Below are 21,409 nucleotides of genomic sequence, written 5' to 3' on the forward strand. Positions count from 1 at the left end.
ATGTGTGCAAATCTTTGAATATATATATATATATATATATATATATATATATATATATATATATATATATATATATATATATATATGTGTTTTAAAGCGAACATTTTAACTCCGATCTGTGCTTCTGGGGGTCCCTAGAACAACATATTTTGAGATAGGGGTCCAAAGCCAAATACATATAATTGACATGGAACTGATATAGCAACGTACTGTTAGGATTGAGCAGCCGCGGATCCCCATCTCATGTTTTGTTCCAGGGACCCCCAGAAGCAAAGATTTGAGTTACAAATGTTTGCTTTAAAAATATATATATTCAAAGATTTGCACAAATTCTCAAGATTTTTGAATAGCCAAAGAAATCTTAAAATGACACCGATGCGTTCCCAGATTGAATGGGTTAAACCCCAGCATGCTTATGGGGAAAGCTTTGGCAGAAAATAACCGATCGACAAGTCCAGCTTGTTGATCGTCTATTTTCAGCCAAAGCTTTCCCCACAATAACAGAAAACAGAAAGTACACCACTAGTATAGAGCCCTGAGGGACTCCAGTCAACCATATGGGGTTTAAGTGGTTAAGGGAGAAGGGGAGACCTCTGTTAGTCCCACACGGGTGGGGGTGGGGGGGACAGCATCAACTTCACCCAGCTGATGACTGCTCAGATGGAGCACTCAGAGGGGAGCAGTTTACTGTTGGACGTAAAAACCGGGGCACCTTCTTCCCGGAAAAGCCTCTCTTCTACCCATTACTCCGGTTTCCAAAAAAGACCGGTCATTTTTGACCCAACATTTTAAACTAACAAATTAGCCCTTCATGTCCTTTTACAGTTCCAAGAACAACAAAGAATTACCATAACATTACTCCACACGGGTCACGCGGCATAATCCAATGTCTTCTGAAGCCAATGCGATTACACTGTGAGTGGAAAAGTACATTATTTAGTACAAATCTTCGCCACATTCACTCCCTTAGCTCTGCTGTTGTTGGCGAGCCGGCTTGCCTTGACTTCTTCGGGGAACAAAAATACCTTCTAAGCAAATAAACACACTTTGACACTCGCCTACAGTACATTTGACAAATCAAGCAGTGTTGCATGTGCCCCAGGGTTTCAAATTGGGGGCCGTGCATGCCTCAGGGGGGTGCCGGGGAGGGGAGGGGGGGTTAATCGGAAAGAAAGGGAATATATCGTTGCTGTCGGGCAGAAACCTCTTATCTCCATTTTTTTGGGGGTAAATTAACACCCTACTTGATCACACTACAGTGTCACACAAAAGCATCAAAAGTAGCAGATCCACAAGCTCACAATCAAAAGTAGCAGATCTACAAGCTCGAAACGCTCGCTTCGTGCCGCGTTTCGAGCTTGTAGATCTGCTACTTTTGATATTTTTTTAATTTCAATCCTGAAAAGTAACAGTTTTGGACATAAGAGGTTTCCACCCGACAGAGACGATAAAAACCATATAATTCATTTCAGAAAGTTGCAAAAATAGCCAATCTACAGTTTGTGCAAGCTCACAACATGTCACGTCGCAACACTATTTTCAGTTTCTTTTTTAAAGCCATTTCACAATGGGGGGGGGGGGGGGGGGGGACCAAGCCAGAGGCTATGGTTAGTTGGGAGTCCTTGGCATGGAAAACAAACCCTTGCGCGCTAACCTAATGTTGCCATGTATAGTTACAAATAAGGACAGATTGTTGACTTTTTTGCTCAAGCTGCTGAAATTCCAACTGGTCTGCTTGGCCACACAGCAGAGTGCACATTGACAACCACACACACACACCACGTCCATCCCAGCACTACGTACGTTGATTGGACTCAAAGCTTAGGTGTGAGTGCATACATGTCGTGCATCGATGCAGGTACGTATAGGGCTGTGAACCTTCTGCTATCTCACGATTCGTTTCCGATTCTTGGGGTCACGATTAGATTTTTCCAGGTTCAAAACGAATCTCGATTCAAAAATGGATTCTCATTTAAAAATGATTCCCAATCAGTTTTATCTATTTTTAATTCACAACAGTCATATTCTTTCCATCTGGACTTTAACAACCAAGTGTAGCCTCGTTATTTCCAGCAGCTCAAACTAGTATTGATACGTACATTGACTGCTAAATGCCTGTAACTGTAAACTGTAAGGCAACATGGGAAATTGACACGTCTAAAGTTCTCAAAGTGGTTCTCAAAGTGGGGTCCTTGAGGGGGTTCCAGGGGGTCCCCAGCACAAGTAGTTAACATAGCATCACAATACTTTTAACCACTTTATCCATTGATATGTTGGCTATTCAAACATTTTGAACAGTCTCAGTGTTACAGACCTGCAATGGTCTGTTTTGGAGTCCTGACTGTCCGCGGACCCTATGTTGAGAACCAGTGGATTACTGGTTCTCAAAGTGCTTGTCAGGGTGGGGGGTCCTCAGTTCAAATATGATCATTTTGGGGGTCCCCAGTTCAAATGTGATCATTTTGGGGGGTCGCGACCTGAAAAGGTTGAGAACCACTGGTCTATATGGCCAATTACAGAAAATGGAAAATCTTGAATATATATATTTTTCTTTAACACAAATCTTCTCTTCTGGGGGGTCCCTGGCACAAAAAAAATTCAGAAAATACATATAATTTTGGGGGTCCTTGACACAAGTTTGAGAACCACTGAATTACACCATCCTGTCTAATAAGAATAGGAAAAACTGCCTGTGAAATATGCCTTGGCGTGTGTATGCGTGCGGCCTTGTGTGTGTGGCTGTGTGTGTGCGCGCGGCTGTGTGTGTGTGTGTGTGTGTGTGTGTGTGTGTCTGTGTCTGTGTCTGTGTCTGTGTGTGTGTGTGTGTGTGTGTGTGTGTGTGTGTGCGCGTGCGTGCGTGCGGCTGTGTGTGTGTGTGTGGCCAGGCTCTAACCTCTGTCTGCAGGGTGATGGAGCGCTGCTCCTTGGCGCTGAGCGACTCCTTGAGCACCTCGATGTGCTGCTTGCAGTCCGAGTTCTGATTGGTCAACGTCTCCAGCTTGGTCTGCAGAGCCTGCATCTCCGCCTCCTTCTTGCTGAACTCCTGCTTCAGCTGCTCCGTCTGAAAGAACACACGCGCACAAGCGCGCACACGCAAGCAAGCTTGTTATTAAAACAGTTTTACGGAGTTAAATCAAACCGTCACAGCTAGTCAACACTGCCAGGGTTTGGGAAAAATGCACATAGACACATGCACGCGCACTCACACGTGTGCAGACTGTGCACGCAGGCACACACACACACACACACACAAACGCTACACCCATCACCTGTACACTGTTATTGGCAACACACATTTTGCTGATTGGATATACTTAAATAAATAAACGTTTTCAAGACTGAAAACGGCATGCGAACGACAGGCACACACACACACACACACACACACACACACACACGCACACATGCAAATGAAAATTGCAAAACCGTAGACCGCACACACACACACACACACAGGGAATAAATAAACGTTTTCAAGAATGAAAACGGCATGCGAACGACAGGCACACACACACACACACACACACACACGCACATGCAAATGAAAATTGCAAAACCGTAGCCCCCGCACACACACACACACACACACACAGAGAGGGAAGAATGCAGATGCATGGTGTGCTGCCGGGGGTTGGGTCAGCAAAGCATTGTCAGATTTATGACAATTTGTAAAACACGGGCCAATTTCTCCCCAGAGTTCATTTGTGGACACATTATCCTCCAAAAACAGAACTTTTTGGACACACAGTCTGCGCAGTCCATAACAAAACATGAAGTGTTGACGCAAACGCACGCTCCCCTGAACACGAGGAGAGACTAAAACACACTCCGTCATATCCATCCTCAGCTAGGAGGACCCAAGAAAATAACAGTTCCAATTCCTACTGCATGGCCCCGTGGAAAACACCAAAAGCCAAACAGACCAGACCCAAGGAGGAGGAGGAGGAGGGGAGGAAAATACATGCAAGGGAGATATGAGTTACGAGGAGCAATATTACACTCAAAATGTCTGGCAGATTACAGATTGTTTTTGAAATGGTGTAATTTAAGGGAAAGGGCCTTACAGAACAGGGCAGAAAACCACAAAGGAAATCAAATGGACCAGCAGCGGGTTTTCTTTTTTTTTCTTGTTTCCCTGAGCTGGGCCTTTGCTATGTGCAAAGAGATTGTCATCTGTGCACCGGTGCCAAAAATGCGTGAGGTTGATTCGGAGCAAAGATTTCTCTAATTGTGGTGCTGAGCAGGAGGTGCTGCGTCATGGCGGGAGAATTCTGACTGGAGCAGAGTCTGGACCAATCAGCTCCCACCCCCGAAAGAGGTGAGGGAGGGAGGGAGAGACACAAGGAGGGAGGAAGAGAGAGAGAGAGAGAGAGAGAGGCAGAGAGAGTAGCGGGAGACAGGGAGTGAGTGAGAGGGAGTAAGAAAGAGAGCAAGAGAGAGAGACAAGGAGGGAGGGAGAGAGAGAGAGAGAGAGAGAGAGAGAGAGAGAGAGAGAGAGAGAGCGCAAGAGAGAGAGCAAGAGAGAGAGAGAGGGAAATAGAGAGGGAGAGAGGGAGAGGGGGAAGAGAGAAAAGAAAGAGGGAGGGAGAGGGACTAAATGATGGGAAACAGGGGGGTGAAGGGGGCGAGGTGAAATCAAATGAGCCTCAATGTGAGATATGAGCAGCGGAGAGAGTGTTGAGAGACAGAAAGAGAAAGGAGGAAAAAAAGAAGCCACCAAACGAGCAGAGAAAGTGTGGGAGAAGGAAAATAAAACATGAGAAAGAGAGTGAGTGTTAAATTCAAAAGAGCACCAGGAAAAAAGGGAGAAAAAAAGGGGGGAAGAGAAAATAAATTGAGAGTGAGTGAGAGATGAGTAAAAAAAGAGATAGAAAAAGAGGCCAAAAAACATGATGAGGGTGTACTTCAGGCTGCTCTGTGATCCAGGAGGAGGATTGCTGGTTGGGGAGTAGGAAGGTGGGAGGTGGTCGCATGGAGCTCAGAGACACGCGGGGAGACGAGGCCCGAGGGTCCTACAGAGACAACACACAAACACAAGAACAAGCAGCTAAGCTACCGCTACGCGACATGCTAAAGCCTATACCGCTTGTGCTATAACCACACGCCCGCTTATCTGTGACCGACGCGTTAAAGTGCCTCTCGCCTACAACAACTGTGGGAAAACTTTTGGGCCGTTAAAGTAGTTTTTTTTACCGCGACGGAGGACAAACTTGAGCCACGAGCAGTGTTGATTTTGACAGCAATTTTTTTTTTCGTTTCAGTCAGTCTTTTGAATAAATTCTATTTAGTTTTAGTCATAATTAAGTCATCTGAAATGTTTTAGTTTTAGTCTAGTTTTAGTCGACTAAATATCATAAGATTATAGTCGCTAAAATGTATTGTGGCGGTGCCTTGATGGCGTCATAATGGCTGATATTACACTTGGTTTCATGCTGAAAATAGCCGATCTACAAGCTCACAACGCATCGAGCTTGTAGATCTGCTATTTTCAGGGCATAACACCCGAGCACAACCAACCATAAAATAACTTGGCTTAGTTCTATTGGATCTCTTCGCCACTAGTCTCTCCCTAACATTTTAGTCTAGTTTTTATTTGCTGACAAAATTGTCAGTATATTTAGTCTTAGTTTTAGTCATCATAGCTTAGTCTTTATTTCGTTTTTATTTCGTTTTCGTCAGTGAAAAAAGGTAGTCGACGAACATTTTTCGTCATAGTTTTAGTCGACGAAATCAACACTGGCCACGAGAGGCATCACCGAGCGAGCTAAAGCGAGCGAGTTGCCGTGCCTCTCGTGGCTCAAGTTCGCTTAACGATAGGCACGGATTCGTAAATCATGTTTTGGCGAAAGCGTTTCCCCGACTACCACTCAAAGTGGCTACTGCATGGCCAATCACAGCTCGTCCATGGACAAGCGTACTGGCCAATCACAGCGCGTCATTGAACAAGCGGTATAGGGTTTTGGGATCACGCTAATGCTACGGCTAAGCTACTGCAAAGATGGTGGATATAGAAAGATGGGCCATCCCAATTGTAGCCACTAGAGGCAAAATGGTACACTAATGGCATACACATGGTCTCCTACTACAGTAAGTGGGGCGCCGTCTGACATAAAATCTCGCAAACGTCCGATGCTGGTTACTGGTGCTAGATCCCACGAGAGTGTGTTGCTGGGACTTTTAAAATCCGCCATCTTTCTATATCCGGTTGATATCCGGTCCGAAATGCAAGCGGAAATAAATGGGACCATAATTTACCAAAACACATATCATGGTGATTGAAAGAAGACTTTAAACTAGCGACTGGAAGCATATAGTATTTATGACAATATTTATTAAAGGTAATAAAATCAAGTGTACAGTTCGGCCAAAAACCCATACGCTTTAATAGAGCCTAATTGCTTCTGCAACCAACAGGGATCTGTCACACTGCCTACAGTATATATAGCCTCAATTTACAAGACGGGTCCTAGCCCCTTGCGCTACACGCAGCGTTTCGAGCTTGTATCTGCTACATTTGATGCTTTCGTGTGACGATTGTAGTATGATCAAGTCGGGCGTTAATTTCCGGGGAAAAAAACACAAAAAGTTAAAATATGGTCCCGACAGCAGCTCTTCTCTTCCGGGCCGTTTCCTTATATTCCCAGGAGCCAGAATTGTGGTGCATGTCGTTCAGAGCAGATCAAAGCCCCCCGAGGTGGAAACCAGAGAACCGTACTGTCCTCCTGGTTCCTCTTATCAAAAAACCTCCCCTCACCACTAGCTGACCCTGCTGCTGAAAGACCCGCCAGGACAGCGTGTGTGTGTGTGTGTGTGTGTGTGTGTGTGTGTGTGTGTGTGTGTGTGTGTGTGTGTGTGTGTGTGTGTGTGTTTGTTTGGTGTGCGTGTGTGTGTGTGTGTGTGTGCGTGTGTGAGTGAGTGAGTGAGTGAGTGTGTGTGATATAGGTCAAAGAAAAGAAACAAAAGAGTTTGGCTACCCGAGACCTTTCTGTGGGTCATTTACCCCTAGTGTGTGTTTGTGTCCGTGTCTGCACGCGAGTGTGTGTGTGTGTGTGTGTGTGTGTGTGTGTGTGTGTGTGTGTGTGTGTGTGTGTGTGTGTGTGTGTGTGTGTGTGTGTGTGTGTGTGTGTGTGTGTGTGTGTGTGTTACAGGCCTCTGCAATATATTTGGTCTGAGCTGTGTGTCTCTCTGCAACTGTATATCGTCTATGTCGGGTGGAAACCTCATATGTTCCAAAACCTGTTACTTTTCAGGATTCAAATAAAAGCAAAAAGCAAAAGCAGCAGATCTACAAGCTCTAAACGCCGCGTTTAGAGCTTGTAGATCTGCTACTTCTGATGCTTTTGTGTGACGCTGTAGTATATGATCAAGTAGGGCGTTAATTTACCAAAAAAAAAACACAGAAACTTCAAATATGGAGATAAGAGGTTTCTGCGCCGACAGCGGCCGATATAGAAAGATGGGAGGCCTGGGAGAGGCCGGACGGGCCCGTCACCTTGATGTATATCATTGCAAAGGCCCTGTTGCAGGGGTGAGGAGAGAACTCTTTCCCCCCTGCCGTTGTAAGCTCACGCTCATCTGTCAGGGGCCCATTGATAAAAAAAAACTAAAAAACATCCCTTTATGAGTGCATCAGGAACTCCCCCCCCCCCCCCCAATGCATTGACAAATGGACCTTACAAAGAACGCCATTAACCTATTAAGACCGGGAAAGAAAATCTGTGTCATTTTTAGATTTCTTTGGCTATTCAAAAATAGCAGATATACAAGCTCATAGCGCAGCACCGAGTGCCGCGCTATGAGCTTGTAGATCTCTTTTTTTTTGGAAAAATCGTGAAAGTTTGTGCAAATCTAACTCAAATCTTTGCTTCTGGGGGATTCTACAAATGTCTTCTAAATCCTAACAGTTTTTTGAAAAAACGCATGTTGCTATAATGTCAGTTCTCAATTTTTTTTCATGTCAAGGACCCGAAATTATATGTATTTGGCCGCGGACCCCCATCTCAAAATATGTTGTTCCAGGGACCCCCCCAGAAGCAAAGATTTGAGTTAAAAATGTATATATATTCAAAGATTTGCACACATTTCACTATTTTTTTCAAGAAACAGCAGATCTACATGCTTGTGGATCTGCTATTTTTCAATAGCCCAAAGAAATCTAAAAATGAAACGGGTGTGTTCCCGGTCTTAATGTGTTAATGACCAAAGGGGAGCGTTTTTCACATGGAGCGCTGCTACTCATCTAACCCCAGCCATCACCCACACTCACAGCCCAACCTCCGTGAAACCCAAGACTTCATTTTTAAACATGGACGACCCCGACACACACACATCCATGTACCTATTCATACGAGTGTGCGTGTGTGTGTGTGTGTGTGTGTGTGTGCGCATGTGTGTCTGTTCTGTCTGTCCATGCTCTGCATTCGAGTAAATGTGTGCGTTCATGCGACTGTGGGGTGTGTGTGTGTGTGTGTGTGTGTGTGTGTGTGTGTGTGTGTGTGTGTGTGTGTGTGCGTGCGTGTGTACACCTATGAATAAACCAGTATAAACCCTGAGACAGAGTAACCTGAGCCAGGCCGTATAAAGTGCTTCCTGCAGGCTAAAAGCAGGACAGTAAACAGACACGTACGACTGTAAGTCGATAGAGTGGCGTTTGTTCCATCAGGACACGAGCGAGGCTACCGACAGGATCAGCGCGGGAAGCTAAATCGTCACAAAAGGAGATAAGGAGGTGCAAACATTTATTTAGGTCTCTCTCCGGATCCGCCTGAGCGTTCGGAAACACGCGACTAAATAAATCCATGGAGTAAAGCTTAATTCATCGCGCCAGGACGCCCCCCCCCTTGCCAAAAATAACCGATCTATAATCTTATCAACGTGCTGCATTATTTTCTGGCAAGCAACACTGTCATACTACGGAGTATAAATTAGGCCTATGAGTCGTTTAACCCATTAAGACTCATTAAGACTCTGCCATCTCTGTCATTTTAGATTTATTTGGCTATTCAAAAATATTTTTTGAAAAATCATGCACATCTTTGAATATATATATAAAGAAATTGAAGCAAACATTTTAACTCAAATCTTAATCCTAACAGTTTTCTGGAAAAAAAAACATATGTTTCTATAATATCAGTGGTTCTCAATATTTTTCATGTCAAGGACCCCCAAAATGATATGTATTTGGCCGCGGACCCCCATCTCAAAATATTTTGTTCCAGGGACCCCCCCAGAAGCAAATATGAGTTAAAAATGTTCGCTTAAAAAATAATATATATATATATATATATATATATATATATATATATATATATATATATATATACACATACAAAGATCTGCACACATTTTCAAGATTTGCAGATCTACAAGCTCATAGCGCGGCTCATAGCACAGCACTCGTTGCCGCACTATGAGCTTGTATATCTGCTCTTTTTAAATAGCCAATGTATAAAATAATGGTTAAAGTGGTTCCACGGATGCGGCGTTCCCGGATTGAATGGCTTAAAAAGACGGAGAGTTCTCGTCGGTAGCCATGCAGCACTATACGGTACTGTAGGTCGTTTGAGGGGGATGTTTTCTGGAGGAAAGGAGACATCATCCCACAGCATGCGTTTGCCCACAGCATGCAAGCCCACGCTGACGCACATGCTCGGTTCTCGGTAGGGCAACGATGCGATGGTATGCGGCATGCAGCATGCACGCTACCACACCTCTCGTCATTGCATCACTGGAATGTCATGCAAGGGATGACGGAGAGGAGAGGGGCCGTCAGAAGAAGAAGGTTCTACCTTGGTCTTCATGAACTTAGAGTGGCTCTTGTAGACCTCCACCTGCTTGTGATCGTCCTCACAATGCACGGCTTGCACGCGACTGGTCTTCAGCATCAGGATCTCGTCGTCTAGGTCTCGGATGTTCCTCTCCAGGGACGAGATCTTAGTGTCCTGCACCCATATAGTGACAATAGGCAGGGAACAGGTTTGACATTTGTAACCACGTAAACCCTGCAGACTTCATTGACCAGAGTTCAACCCCAGGTTTCTGTACTAGGCACCCGCCATGTTTTCACTCTACACTAAATATCTGTGCCGAAATTTGCCGATCTACAAGCTTCCCAACGCTAGGGTTTAAACGCTAGGTTCAAAAAAACCTATATACTTGTCTATCTACAAGCTCACAAAGCAACGCGTTGTGAGCTTGTAGATTGGATATTTTAACCGAATGTTACATTTTGACACGACCAGAATAGACACACAAGGGCTCATGTGCTTAAATCAGATATTTTTTGACAGAGTTCAGGTTTAGAACAAGGGACTCGTAACAGTCGACTTATTTCTCTTTTCCATATTCCAAACATTGAACTTCAAACAGTTCTGACAGAATACAACTGCATGCGAAAAAAAATGACCAAAAAGACAGAAAAGAGAGAGGAGGAGGAGAGAGCCTGGAAAAAGATCTCTCCAACAGGGAATATCTTGGTTGCATTGACAAGAAAAAAAAAGAAACACAAAAGCCAAGCCAGCACTCTGACAGTAGATCAAAGACGAACAGGGAACGACAATCAGTTCCAGTTTGAAATTTGACATTCTGGAAAAATGAACACCAGAAGACCGGCAAATGGCCCCGACATTGACGCGGCGCGTTATAACTTCGGTTGGCACCAAATCTTCTACCTCAGAGGCCTGGCGTCTTGGATGTAGGTTCAAAAGCCACACTTACGGGGCTGTGGGAAGCCCCAGTGGAACGTGTGGGAACGATAGGGGGAAAACATCCACACAGGTGGAAGTCCTACGAAGGCCTCAATAACTTTCCTATACAGTATTTATGAGGGAATGGAAGGGTCTGTCACAGACGTGTCCCGGGGTTGTTAAGCTCCATGGAATAAGACATACGTTAAATGGTAAACCTTGGAAGAGGAGAGAAAGGTAATTGAATAAATGGAAGCAGATTGCATGATGCCATCAGTAGAAAACCACAGGCAACATGCGAGCATCTGACCTCTATTACATCCCCTTGACATCAGACCAGCCTCAGCGACGCGATGCTTATACCATCCTATACACACAGACACACTTGTGTGTGCGTGGACAGGCACGCGCATAAACACACACTCACTCACGCATGCACATGCAGACATACACACACTCGCGCTCGCATACCCGACCCGAAACGCACGCACGGTCCCACGGACGTACACATTTACTTGAATGCACAGCATGGACAGACAGAAGGAACCCATTGTATCCACCTGCGTACACCAACCCTGTCCAAAGCTTTGCACACACACGCTCATACATACGCTAACACGCACGCACTATTATTCCATTTGCTACCACATGCCTCATATTGATAAACGTATTACAATATCTGCTGTATGTTCGCGTATACAGACAACCATTCCCATTGCCTTTGCAGCAGCCCACCACAACAAGGCAAGGACAAACCCACAAGCACATGGGTGGGAGTCTGGGGGTTCGAATCCACCATCCAATTATTGATTAATTTAATTAATTGATAATTGACAACCTTATTATCACCGATTAATTGATAAGAGGCGTCTTTTAGGACCACAAGGCAAATTCTTGTCCGAAACCGAAAATGAGTGCAGAAACATAATTGCCTTGATGTATATAACTAACTGGTCACAGACGCTTAAATTGTCACTTCACTGTGGGGACCCCCCTGGGTCAGTGGCTAGCAAACCGACGCCCCCCTGCTTGGAAAACCTATCAAATTTCAGTCCCAATAGGAGGGATTAGACCTAAAGTCTCTTTTTTTTTTATTGTTTAATACAGTTTTAGCCCATTTATTGAATGTAGATGCCACTGCACGTCTCAGGCGGAGATCAGGTGGAGATCACAGATCTTTTGGCTACACGAGACTAAATAGTGATCAGAAAGAAACCAAAATGGATGCGCTGTAAAATCCTTAGTGTTCATTCATTTAAAAAAGGTGCCGTCAGTGATATTCTTTGGTTAAAACAAAAAGGGTTTTCTTTGTAATAATTTTTTGATTTTTTTAACTCTATATAGAGCAATATATAGAGCTATTTAACACTTATATAGGAATTATTTAAAAAAAGTTACAAATAAATAAGTAAATACAAATAAATAAGTAAAAAATAATTAACAGTAAAGATTTTAGTGGGTAGGGGGGGCGGTGAATATAGAGACCGTACCAACGGTAAAAGTAGCAAATAAACACGGTAAGAACTGTGAAGAAAGAGTGCAAAAATGTACCCTCGGCGGTCCCATGTGTACACTGTCAGAGTTAAAAGAACACTCAGGATGTTTGCATGCAGAGCGACAGACAGATGGAGGAGTCGGTACTGTACCTGCCAGACAATATCAGGGTCGAAACAGTAAGGGGGGTTGCTGGTCTGAAATCACATAAATGATAGAAACAAATCAGACAAAATACACAGAAACACACTGGCTCATGATGATACTGTGAACATTTATCTCCCTCGAACACCTCGATACCTCTGCCCCCCCCTCCTTTCTCTGTAAATATACCGTATGAGTTTTATTCCAATATGATTTGTATTGTATTTGTATTGTGTCATTGCTGTTGGGCAGAAACCAGCTATTGAACCAGTGCTATTGAACGCACTTTACGTCTGTGTGCTGGTAAAAAATATATATTCTTCTAGCTGTCGCCTCAAAGCTAGAAGGTCCTGGGTTCGATTCCCGCCGGAGAAGCTGTGGGCGCTGGGGGCGTGTCTTCTCCTCCGCATCATCAGCGCCCATACCCTAGGTGGGGTTGGCGAAAGGGCCTACTCTGTGTGGAGTTTGCATGTTCTCCCCGTGTCTCCTAGGGTAGTTAATACCCTCACAAAAGCATGCAGGTATCCTGGTCGCTATACCGCCTCCCCCATGACAGCCGGGGCGCCTGATGGAGGGGAAGGGAACTGGTTGGAATAACGTGTTCCTTCCACGCGCTACGTTCCTACCAGGGAAACTCCCCCCTGTCAGGTGACAAGAAGCTCAGTTGTCTCTCAGGCATTGAAGGAGGCATGAGCTCGGCTCTGGGCTCCCTAGGCTGGCGGGGGGGAGTGTAGCGCCCAGGATCACTTAGATAATTGGCACCAGGTGAAAAAGGGTTACAAAATCGTGGGATAAAAAAAGATATAAATACAAATTATATATTAAAAAGTGCTTCTTACAAAACCAGCTAACTCCATTGGATCCTTTAACTTTTTGCTAAACCAGCTACCAAGGAGTGGAGTTAGCTGGTTTTGCTGAATCCAGGCTCCACCCCCTTTTGACCTCCAACCTCATTTAGAGCTTGGAGGTCAAGTCAGCTGTTATCAATGATGGACAAAACCTCCTAACTCCACTTTTTGTTTTTGTTTTGTCATTTCCTGATAAATTAACATTTTGGAGTTTGGTTTCTGCCCGACAGCAGAGATACGTATTACTGATTAATTGAGTACAATGGACCCATGGGGCTTTTTGTGTTATCCTTTTATAGGATAACCTTTGACTGTACTACCTGTACTGTTGACAAACTTGTTAATACAGTATATATATTTTTTTATACTTCTAATCAATTTAGGGAGACCTTGGCATGATAAAGGGACTTCCAATGCAGGCAAAATGTGCCTTGAGCCAACGTCACGCCTCAGCTGTAACCATAGAAACACTGTTTTTAGAATCAATCTCTCTCTCTCTCTCTCCTCTCTCTCTCTCTCTCTCTCATCTCTCTCTCTCTCTCTCTCTCTCTCTCTCCTCTCTCTCTCTCTCTCTCTCTCTCTCTCTCTCTCTCTCATCTCTCTCTCTCTCTCTCTCTCTCTCTCTCTCTCTCTCGTTCTAATTATTCCAGTCAGATTTAATTGACTCTCTCTCTCTCTCTCTCTCTCTCTCTCATGCAGTTTGCAACCTAGCATAACACATGTGTCGTTTGTTAATGGGCAGACAAATCACATCCTATGTGTGAAAAATAACTGTGGCTTTGCTGTAAAACAAACCACTTCTGGAGCAAAGCATGTGTGTGTGTGTGTGTGTGTGTGTGTGTGTGTGTGTGTGTGTGTGTGTGTGTGTGTGTGTGTGTGTGGTGTGTGTGTGTGTGTGTGTGTGTGTGTGCGTTGGCTGTGTGCGCTGCAGCGCGCTGTGTGTGTGTGCATATGTGTTTGGTGAGCGGTGCGCACACACACATGTGGAGTGGAGCTGCATTTTTCACAGCCTCTCACAGACTTCAAAGGGCTGAGATGAGAGTGAAAGCTTCCATATGTGACATTTGAAACAAATTGAATAAAGTGCTGCGCTCTGCATGGGCCAATAATGGACTCTCCTCAGGCATGGCCCCCATACTGACACCGTAGGCAACAATGAGACTAGTTTGAAACTCTCACAGTGTGTGAGTCAAATTGGTATCCCGACCTGAAAATGCATTGTGGGTTTAATAAAGAGACTGGAGTGAGGGAGAGCTATACCCCATGTTGCTGAACAAACAAACAACATAAAGCTATTTAACCAAAACAGAACCGTTAACTCTAAGATCCAAATGGACCCTTACATCTTGTCTCAAGAGTTACACATGGATACATTTAATACTGAAGATTTTACTGTGTAGGAGTAGGGGTACATAAGGTAAAAGGTAAAGTTCACGCATATATGTTGTCGGGCAGAAATCTCTTATCTCCAGATCCTAATTTTTCTTCTTCTTAAATTAACGCTCTATACTTGATCGCACTACAGCGTCACACAAAAGTACAGAAGCTTGTAGATCTGCTACTTTTGCAGAGTCCTGAAAAGTAACAGTTGTGGGCAATATGAGAGGTGTCGTCCCGACAGAGACGATATGATATATAATACAGATGATATGTCTATCAATGATTGATTCCTTCTTCTCTATCAAACTCACACAGCCCACTCACTGGCGATCTGTACTGTTAGTGTTGCGTCCAGATCAGCTGCAAAGTCTGATCTACGTTTCCCTAACCACACCTACAGTAATACACCAGCTCAGCACTGATCACCAGTGGTGGAAAGAAGTACTCCAGATATTTTACTTAAGTAAAAGTAGCAATACCATACTATAAAAATACTCTGTTACAAGTAAAAGGCCTGTATTCAAAATTTTACTTGAGTATAAGTGTGCAAAACGTATTGGCATCAAAAACATACTTAAAGTACCAAAAGTAAACATTTTGAAAATAGCAGATCTACATGCTCACAACACGTCGCATCGCGAAGCGTTGTAGATATCGGTTCTTTTCAAATAGCCTGTGTATAAAATAGGGCTGAAGTGGTTAATGTATGTTTTGTAATGTAATAATTGTAATAATAATCTGCAAAGCAACTAGTAACTGAATTTTCAAATAATTGTAAAAAAGTACAGATATTTGCCTCTGAGATGTAATGGAGAAGAAGCAAAAGTGTTGAAAATTAAAGTAAGTAGAGTACAATACCTCAAAATTGTACTTAAGTACAGTACTTGAGTAATGTACTTAGTTACTTTCCACTCACTACTGATGACAGCACAGTTTGTAGGCGGGGTGGGGTGTCAGCTTACAGTCACCTACAGTAGGCTGGGGGCTGGCCTGTAATACTAGCTTACAGTCACCTACGTTTAGGAATAAGGTTAGGTTAAGGCATAGTTTTACTGAGGTTACGTTTAGGAATACCTGGTGGCGACCGTTTCGACGTCGCCCGGATTTGACCCCAGGGCGAGCGCGTTTTTGGGGCGAGCGTTCTTGTACTCCTGACAACCAGTGGTTCCAAACGGGAGACACTTTAACACTTTTACGTGATCGGCGACGCAAGCCCTTCTTACCTTCATCTCAATGACTGCAGTCTGCCAGAGCTCTGCTCTTGGTCGGGTCGCCCAGATGGTTGCGTCTATGCAGCTCCTGGGGAGGCACGCGGTAAAAGTAAGCCTGGCGGCTCATCATCTTGACAAGCCCCCCCCCCCCCCCTCCTGCTCTCACGAGAGCCTCGTCTCACAACAACCGACTTGAAAAGATGCACTGGGATCAATGTAAGTAAAATGACCCCAACAACACTCTATAGCTGTCACTCTGTCCCTATCCTTTCTGTGGCTCTCAAGCCTTCCTTTTAGTCAACTCACCCTACGCACACTGCACTGCGTTCTCTATGTTTTCTTCATCGATCCACGCCTCTGTATTGTTAGGAGTTTTTATCTATACAGCGCTCTTGACATGCTCCGGTGGACACAACTCGATCTGTAGCCCTCGATCGTCTTCCTTCTCTCTCTCTCTCTCTCTCTCTCTCTCTCTCTCTCTCTCTCTCTCTCTCTCTCTTCTCCTCTGTCTGTCTCGCTTTATCTCAACTGTTTGCAGTTTGGAGTAACAGGTTCAGATGCAACAGTTCCCTCTCATCTGTCTATCTCTTCTTGGCTCTCTCTCTCTCTCTCTCTCAAATGTCTGTAACGCACTAAAGCTATCGCTTAGCAACACTTTTCAGCCCGAACATGTGCCAAGCTTCTTCCATCAATAATTAATGCTAACAGTTCACATGCCACTACTATACACAAAAGCACACACACACACACACACACACACACACACACACACACACACACACACACACACACACACACACACACACACACACACACACACACACACACACACACACACACACACACACACACACATGCTCAGCTCGCTCGCGCGCACACACACACACCCCACACACACACAAACACACACGCGCGCGCATACCTGCGGACATATTGCGGTATGCAACGGCATGCGGGTCAGATTGCCATACTACAGCAGTTATAAGACAAGCGTCCTACATTGGAGCAGAGACAGCGCTATAGGGGAAGAAGGAATGATGTTGACTCTCAATGTTTTCTAACAGTCTGTAGGACTTGACTTGGCCATAAGGACCTATTACAATGCACAGACACAGACACACACACACACACACACACACACACACACACACACACACACACACATGTGCTACTCATTGACTACAGGGCCTACTGTCTGGCTGCGTCTGGGATGTGGGGAGAAACAAGCGCAACATATATATTCAAAAGATTTGCACACATTTTCAAGATTTTTCAAAAATAGCAGATCTACAAGCTCATAGCGCGGCACTCGGTGCCGCGCTGTGAGCTTGTAGATACCTCGATGCAGGGGACGTCCTGCAGGACCAAGGACACTGCACCCTCTCACCGATGTCCCTGTGACAGATGGATGGATGGACGGATGGACGGAGAGATGGAGAGCTGGAGAGATGGAGAGATGAAGAGATGAAGAGATGGAGAGATGGAGAGATGGAGAGATGGAGGTCATGAGTGTCGGTGGCGGGCAGATGTCAGACGGTCACACAGACAGACAGACTGAAACAGAGTTTCCCAAACAGTGGGTCAGGACCCATGCTTGGATCGCGGACTCATTTTTATGGGTCGCGAGTAGATGTCCCCTTTTTTCGTTTCCATTTTTAAAAAAATCAAAACTTTCAACAAACAAACAAATTATAATAATAAATCTATAATTTTCTTAAGGAATTCAATTAATACAAAAATATATTAAAACTAGAAAATGTGGTCCTCGGAGCACAGGTCTCCGCCAGTACTGTTCCTGATTAATCCTGTCTTACCTATTTATATTACATATTGTCACGTGTCACTTGACCAATGTTAGCTTGGCTGAAAATGTTTTTAAGTGAAATAGTGAAAATAGCCGATCTACAAGCTCATGTAGATCGGCTATTTTCACTTAAAAAAATATAATTGATTTTTTGAAGTGCGTCACCTATTTATAGGTTTCTATGTCATCATGCGTCTCGCTAGCCAATCAGAGCATTGGTGACAACAATGTTGTCACGTGTCACGCGAAGCTTGACCAATGTTAGCTTGGCTGAGACGCGGGGACACACGGAAGGACAAGAACGAAAACATACTCTCCACCTCTGGCGGAGACAAAAATAAACCAAAGAGATATATCATCAATAAAACTTTTTTCGTTTTGTTAAAAAAATAGTGAAAATAGCCGATCTACAACGTCTATTTTCACTAGTTTGTGTCCCAGTGGAGAATTTCTCTTTTGGGTCTCGAAATAAAAAGGTTTGGTAAACCACTGTGTAAGAGAGAGAGAGAGAGAGAGAGAGAGAGAGAGAGAGAGAGAGAGAGAGAGAGAGAGAGAGAGAGACGATGAGTCAAAAACAATGAGAGAAATGGATGGTTCATGATGAGTCTCACGGCGGACAAAGAGTCAGATAGCAATGATATCACACTATAGCAGGGACACGTCAGGAGCCGCGGTGGTGGGAAAAGTACTCACATTTTTACTTAAGTAAAAGTAGCAATACTGAAATACATAAATACTCTGTTACAAGTAAAAGTCCGGAATTCAAAACGTACTTGAGTAAAAGTACAAAAGTATTGGTATCAAAATGTACTTAAAAGTAAACGCATTGTGAGCTTGTAGGCTATTTTCAAATGGCCAAAATGTATTCACCCGTTTCCTTGGCTGTGTGTTTTCCACTTCCTGTCGATTTGATCCAATGAAATCCAATGAAATGAAAACACAGCCTAGGAAACAGGTGAATATAGGGCTTCTTTTCAAGAAGCTCACAACCTGTCGCATCGGGGTGAGAGATGGGGGTCCGAGGCCGAATACATATCAATTTGGGGGGGGTTAGGGTTAGGGTCCTCCTCCTTTGACATGGAAAAAACAACCACTGAGATATAGCGGGTTGAAGGTTGTGCACACGCACGTGGAAGGGGCGTGCACGATGTTCCCTTGGGGCCTCCGGAGGAGGAGGAGGAGGAGGAGGAGAGGTGTGGTGAGTAGTGATGGGAGAGAGATGAGACAAGGGGATTATCCTGTTGTCCATGTCAGTGTGTGGGGTGAGGAGGAGAGGATTAGTGCTGTCAGGCCCTCCCCATCAAACCAGCATGACCTGACTTCCATGCTGCCCGGCCTGCTGGCCCGGCCTGGCCTGGCCTTTCCCAATCAACTGACTGACTGTGTGTGTGCTGCTCGCGTGCGTGTGTGTGTATGTACGTGTGTGTGTGTAACCACTTAACCCATTCAATCTGGCTATTCAAAAATAGCAGATATACAAGTTCATAGCGCGGCACGAGTGCCACGCTATGAGCTTGTATATCTGCTATTTTTGAAAAATCGTGAAAATATGTGCAAACCTTTGAATATATATATTTTTTAAAGCGAACAATTGTAACTCAAATCCTTGCTTATGGGGGGGGGTCCCTGGGACAACATATTTTGAGGGTCCGCGACCAAGTACATATAATTTTGGGGATCCTTGACATGAAAAAGTGTGAGAAGCACTGATACTATAGCAACATAACGGTGTTCAGAAAAACCGTTTGTAGATGCGTTCCCGGATTGAATGGGTTAAACACCAGCATCCGGTATGGGGGGAAAAGCTTTCGCTTATAGAAAATAGCAGGAGGAAGAGGAGAAGGAGGAGATGGAGATCGAACCGACAAACCGTACGGTCCCCAGATGGCCACTCTACAGTCACTACAGTACCTCCCGACTAGCCACTGCCGCCCCCCTTTGTCCCTTTTCTGATTGGCTCAAAGAAGAAGAAGTGTGCGTTTTCAAAGCTTTGTGTTTAACGCTATGGTGTCTGCATGCATGCGTGTGTGTCTGTCACCTTGTCTATAAATAACTGCACATGTGAATGTCTGTCTGTCTTTCTCTGTGTGTGTGTGTGTGTGTGTGTGTGTGTGTGTGTGTGTGTGTGTGTGTGTGTGTGTGTGTGTGTGTGTGTGTGTGTGTGTGTGTGTGTGTGTGTGTGTGTGCCAGTGGTCTAAAGTAATTGAGTATTTCCCATTTTCAGTACTTTTACTTCTACTCCACTACATCTCAGAGGCAAATATTGTACTTTCACTTCACTACAATTATTTGAACGTTAGTTACTAGTTACTTTGTAGATTTTGATTATTATTACAAGACATACATTAACCACTTCAGCCCTATATACATTTTGGCCATTTGAAAATAGCCGATCTACAAGCTCACAATGCGTCGCATTGTGAGCTTGTAGATCGGCTATTTTCAAAAGATTTTTATACAATTTATACATTTGAAAACTTGCATGCGCTCATGTGCGTGTACTATGTCACTTTGTCTATACATAAACGCACATGTAAGTGTCTCTCCATCTGTCTGACTTTCTGTATATCCGAGTATGTGCGTGCGTGCGTGCGTGCGTGCGTGCGTGCGTGCGTGCGTGCGTGCGTGCGTGCGTGCGTGCGTGCGTGCGTGCGTGCGTGCGTGCGTGCGTGCGTGCGTGCGTGCGTGCGTGCGTGCGTGCGTGCGTGCGTGCGTGCGTGCGTGCGTGCGTGCGTGCGTGCGTGCGTGTGTGCGTGCGTGCGTGCGTGAGTGCGTGCGTGCGTGAGTGCGTGCGTGCGTGCGTGCGTGCGTGCGTGTGTGCGTGCGTGCGTGCGTGAGTGCGTGCGTGCGTGAGTGCGTGCGTGCGTGCGTGCGTGTCCACTCTCACAACGATTACAGATCTCCACATTTACCGTGTGGCGCTCGCCGCTCGACGGGGGGAAATTAAGTCATGAAAGCGAGCATGTCATCAAAGCATGTCTTCTTCTGCTCCACATGTGTCAGAGCACAGAGCATATGGAATGCATAGGATCAAACGCTGTGTAACGGCCTGCATGCCAGCATCCTGAGCAAAGCATACATACTAGTATGTACTGTATGCTCCAAAAAAGGTTCAAGTCTAGCCCCCGAGGCAATGGTGTCCGTCACATGCATAATACACCACTGCTTCTCAATAATGTGGTGTCCGGGGACCCCCGGAGGTCCTCGGAAGGGGGGTTCCAGCCAGGGGGTCGTCCCCGGCTAAAAATGACTGATAGCTAGGAGGAAGCACCGGCTTCGAATGCTCATCAATGCATTGAATGGGAGATTATCACGCTTTATCAGACCATTGAAATGGGCGAGTAGACGACATACTGACCTACCCGCGATTTGTCAGACCATTCATTGGGTGTTATCAAGACATACTGACCTACTCGGAAGCAGAGCAGTCCCCACAACATGATTTACAATTCTGTGCCTATCGGTATATAACTCGAACGGCGCTGAGTAGGCTCAAGCAAACTGGAGCCATGTGAGGGACCACCGAGCGAGCTAAAGCTTGAGACTGCACTCCTCCGTCATGGTCCGAAACTGAACTTTTTAAGTGGTCTCCGTCAGTAGGTCAGTAGGTCCTGATAACACCCAGATAAATGGTCTGATAAATCTCGGGTAGGTCAGTATGTCGCCTACTCGCCCATTCAATGGTCTGATAAAACGTGATAATCTCCCATTCAATGCATTGATAGCATCCGAATGGGGTGGAGGAAGTGAGTGGACGCCTTGCAGGTCTGTAACTCAGAGAGTGTACAAATGGAACCAAATGGAACCAAATGGACACGTACAGTGTTAAGTTAACACTGAGGA

The 21,409-nt window shown here is 44.9% G+C and overlaps 1 protein-coding gene across 1 annotated transcript in view; it reads right to left on the reverse strand.

The window, feature by feature from the left end:
* The window catches only part of LOC308096368 (ERC protein 2-like), a gene marked incomplete at both ends in the record, with an annotated part of 339,729 nt that overhangs the window by 286,133 nt on the left and 32,187 nt on the right, over positions 1-21,409 (reverse strand). Inside the window, 2 exon segments of the mRNA XM_080443792.1 lie at positions 2,894-3,061; positions 9,789-9,941. Of these exon segments, the coding sequence (XP_080299918.1) occupies positions 2,894-3,061; positions 9,789-9,941 (321 nt within the window).

This window comes from Gymnoscopelus braueri (genome assembly GCF_963280865.1).
Source record: "Gymnoscopelus braueri genome assembly, chromosome: 12".
Classification (NCBI taxonomy): domain Eukaryota; kingdom Metazoa; phylum Chordata; class Actinopteri; order Myctophiformes; family Myctophidae; genus Gymnoscopelus; species Gymnoscopelus braueri.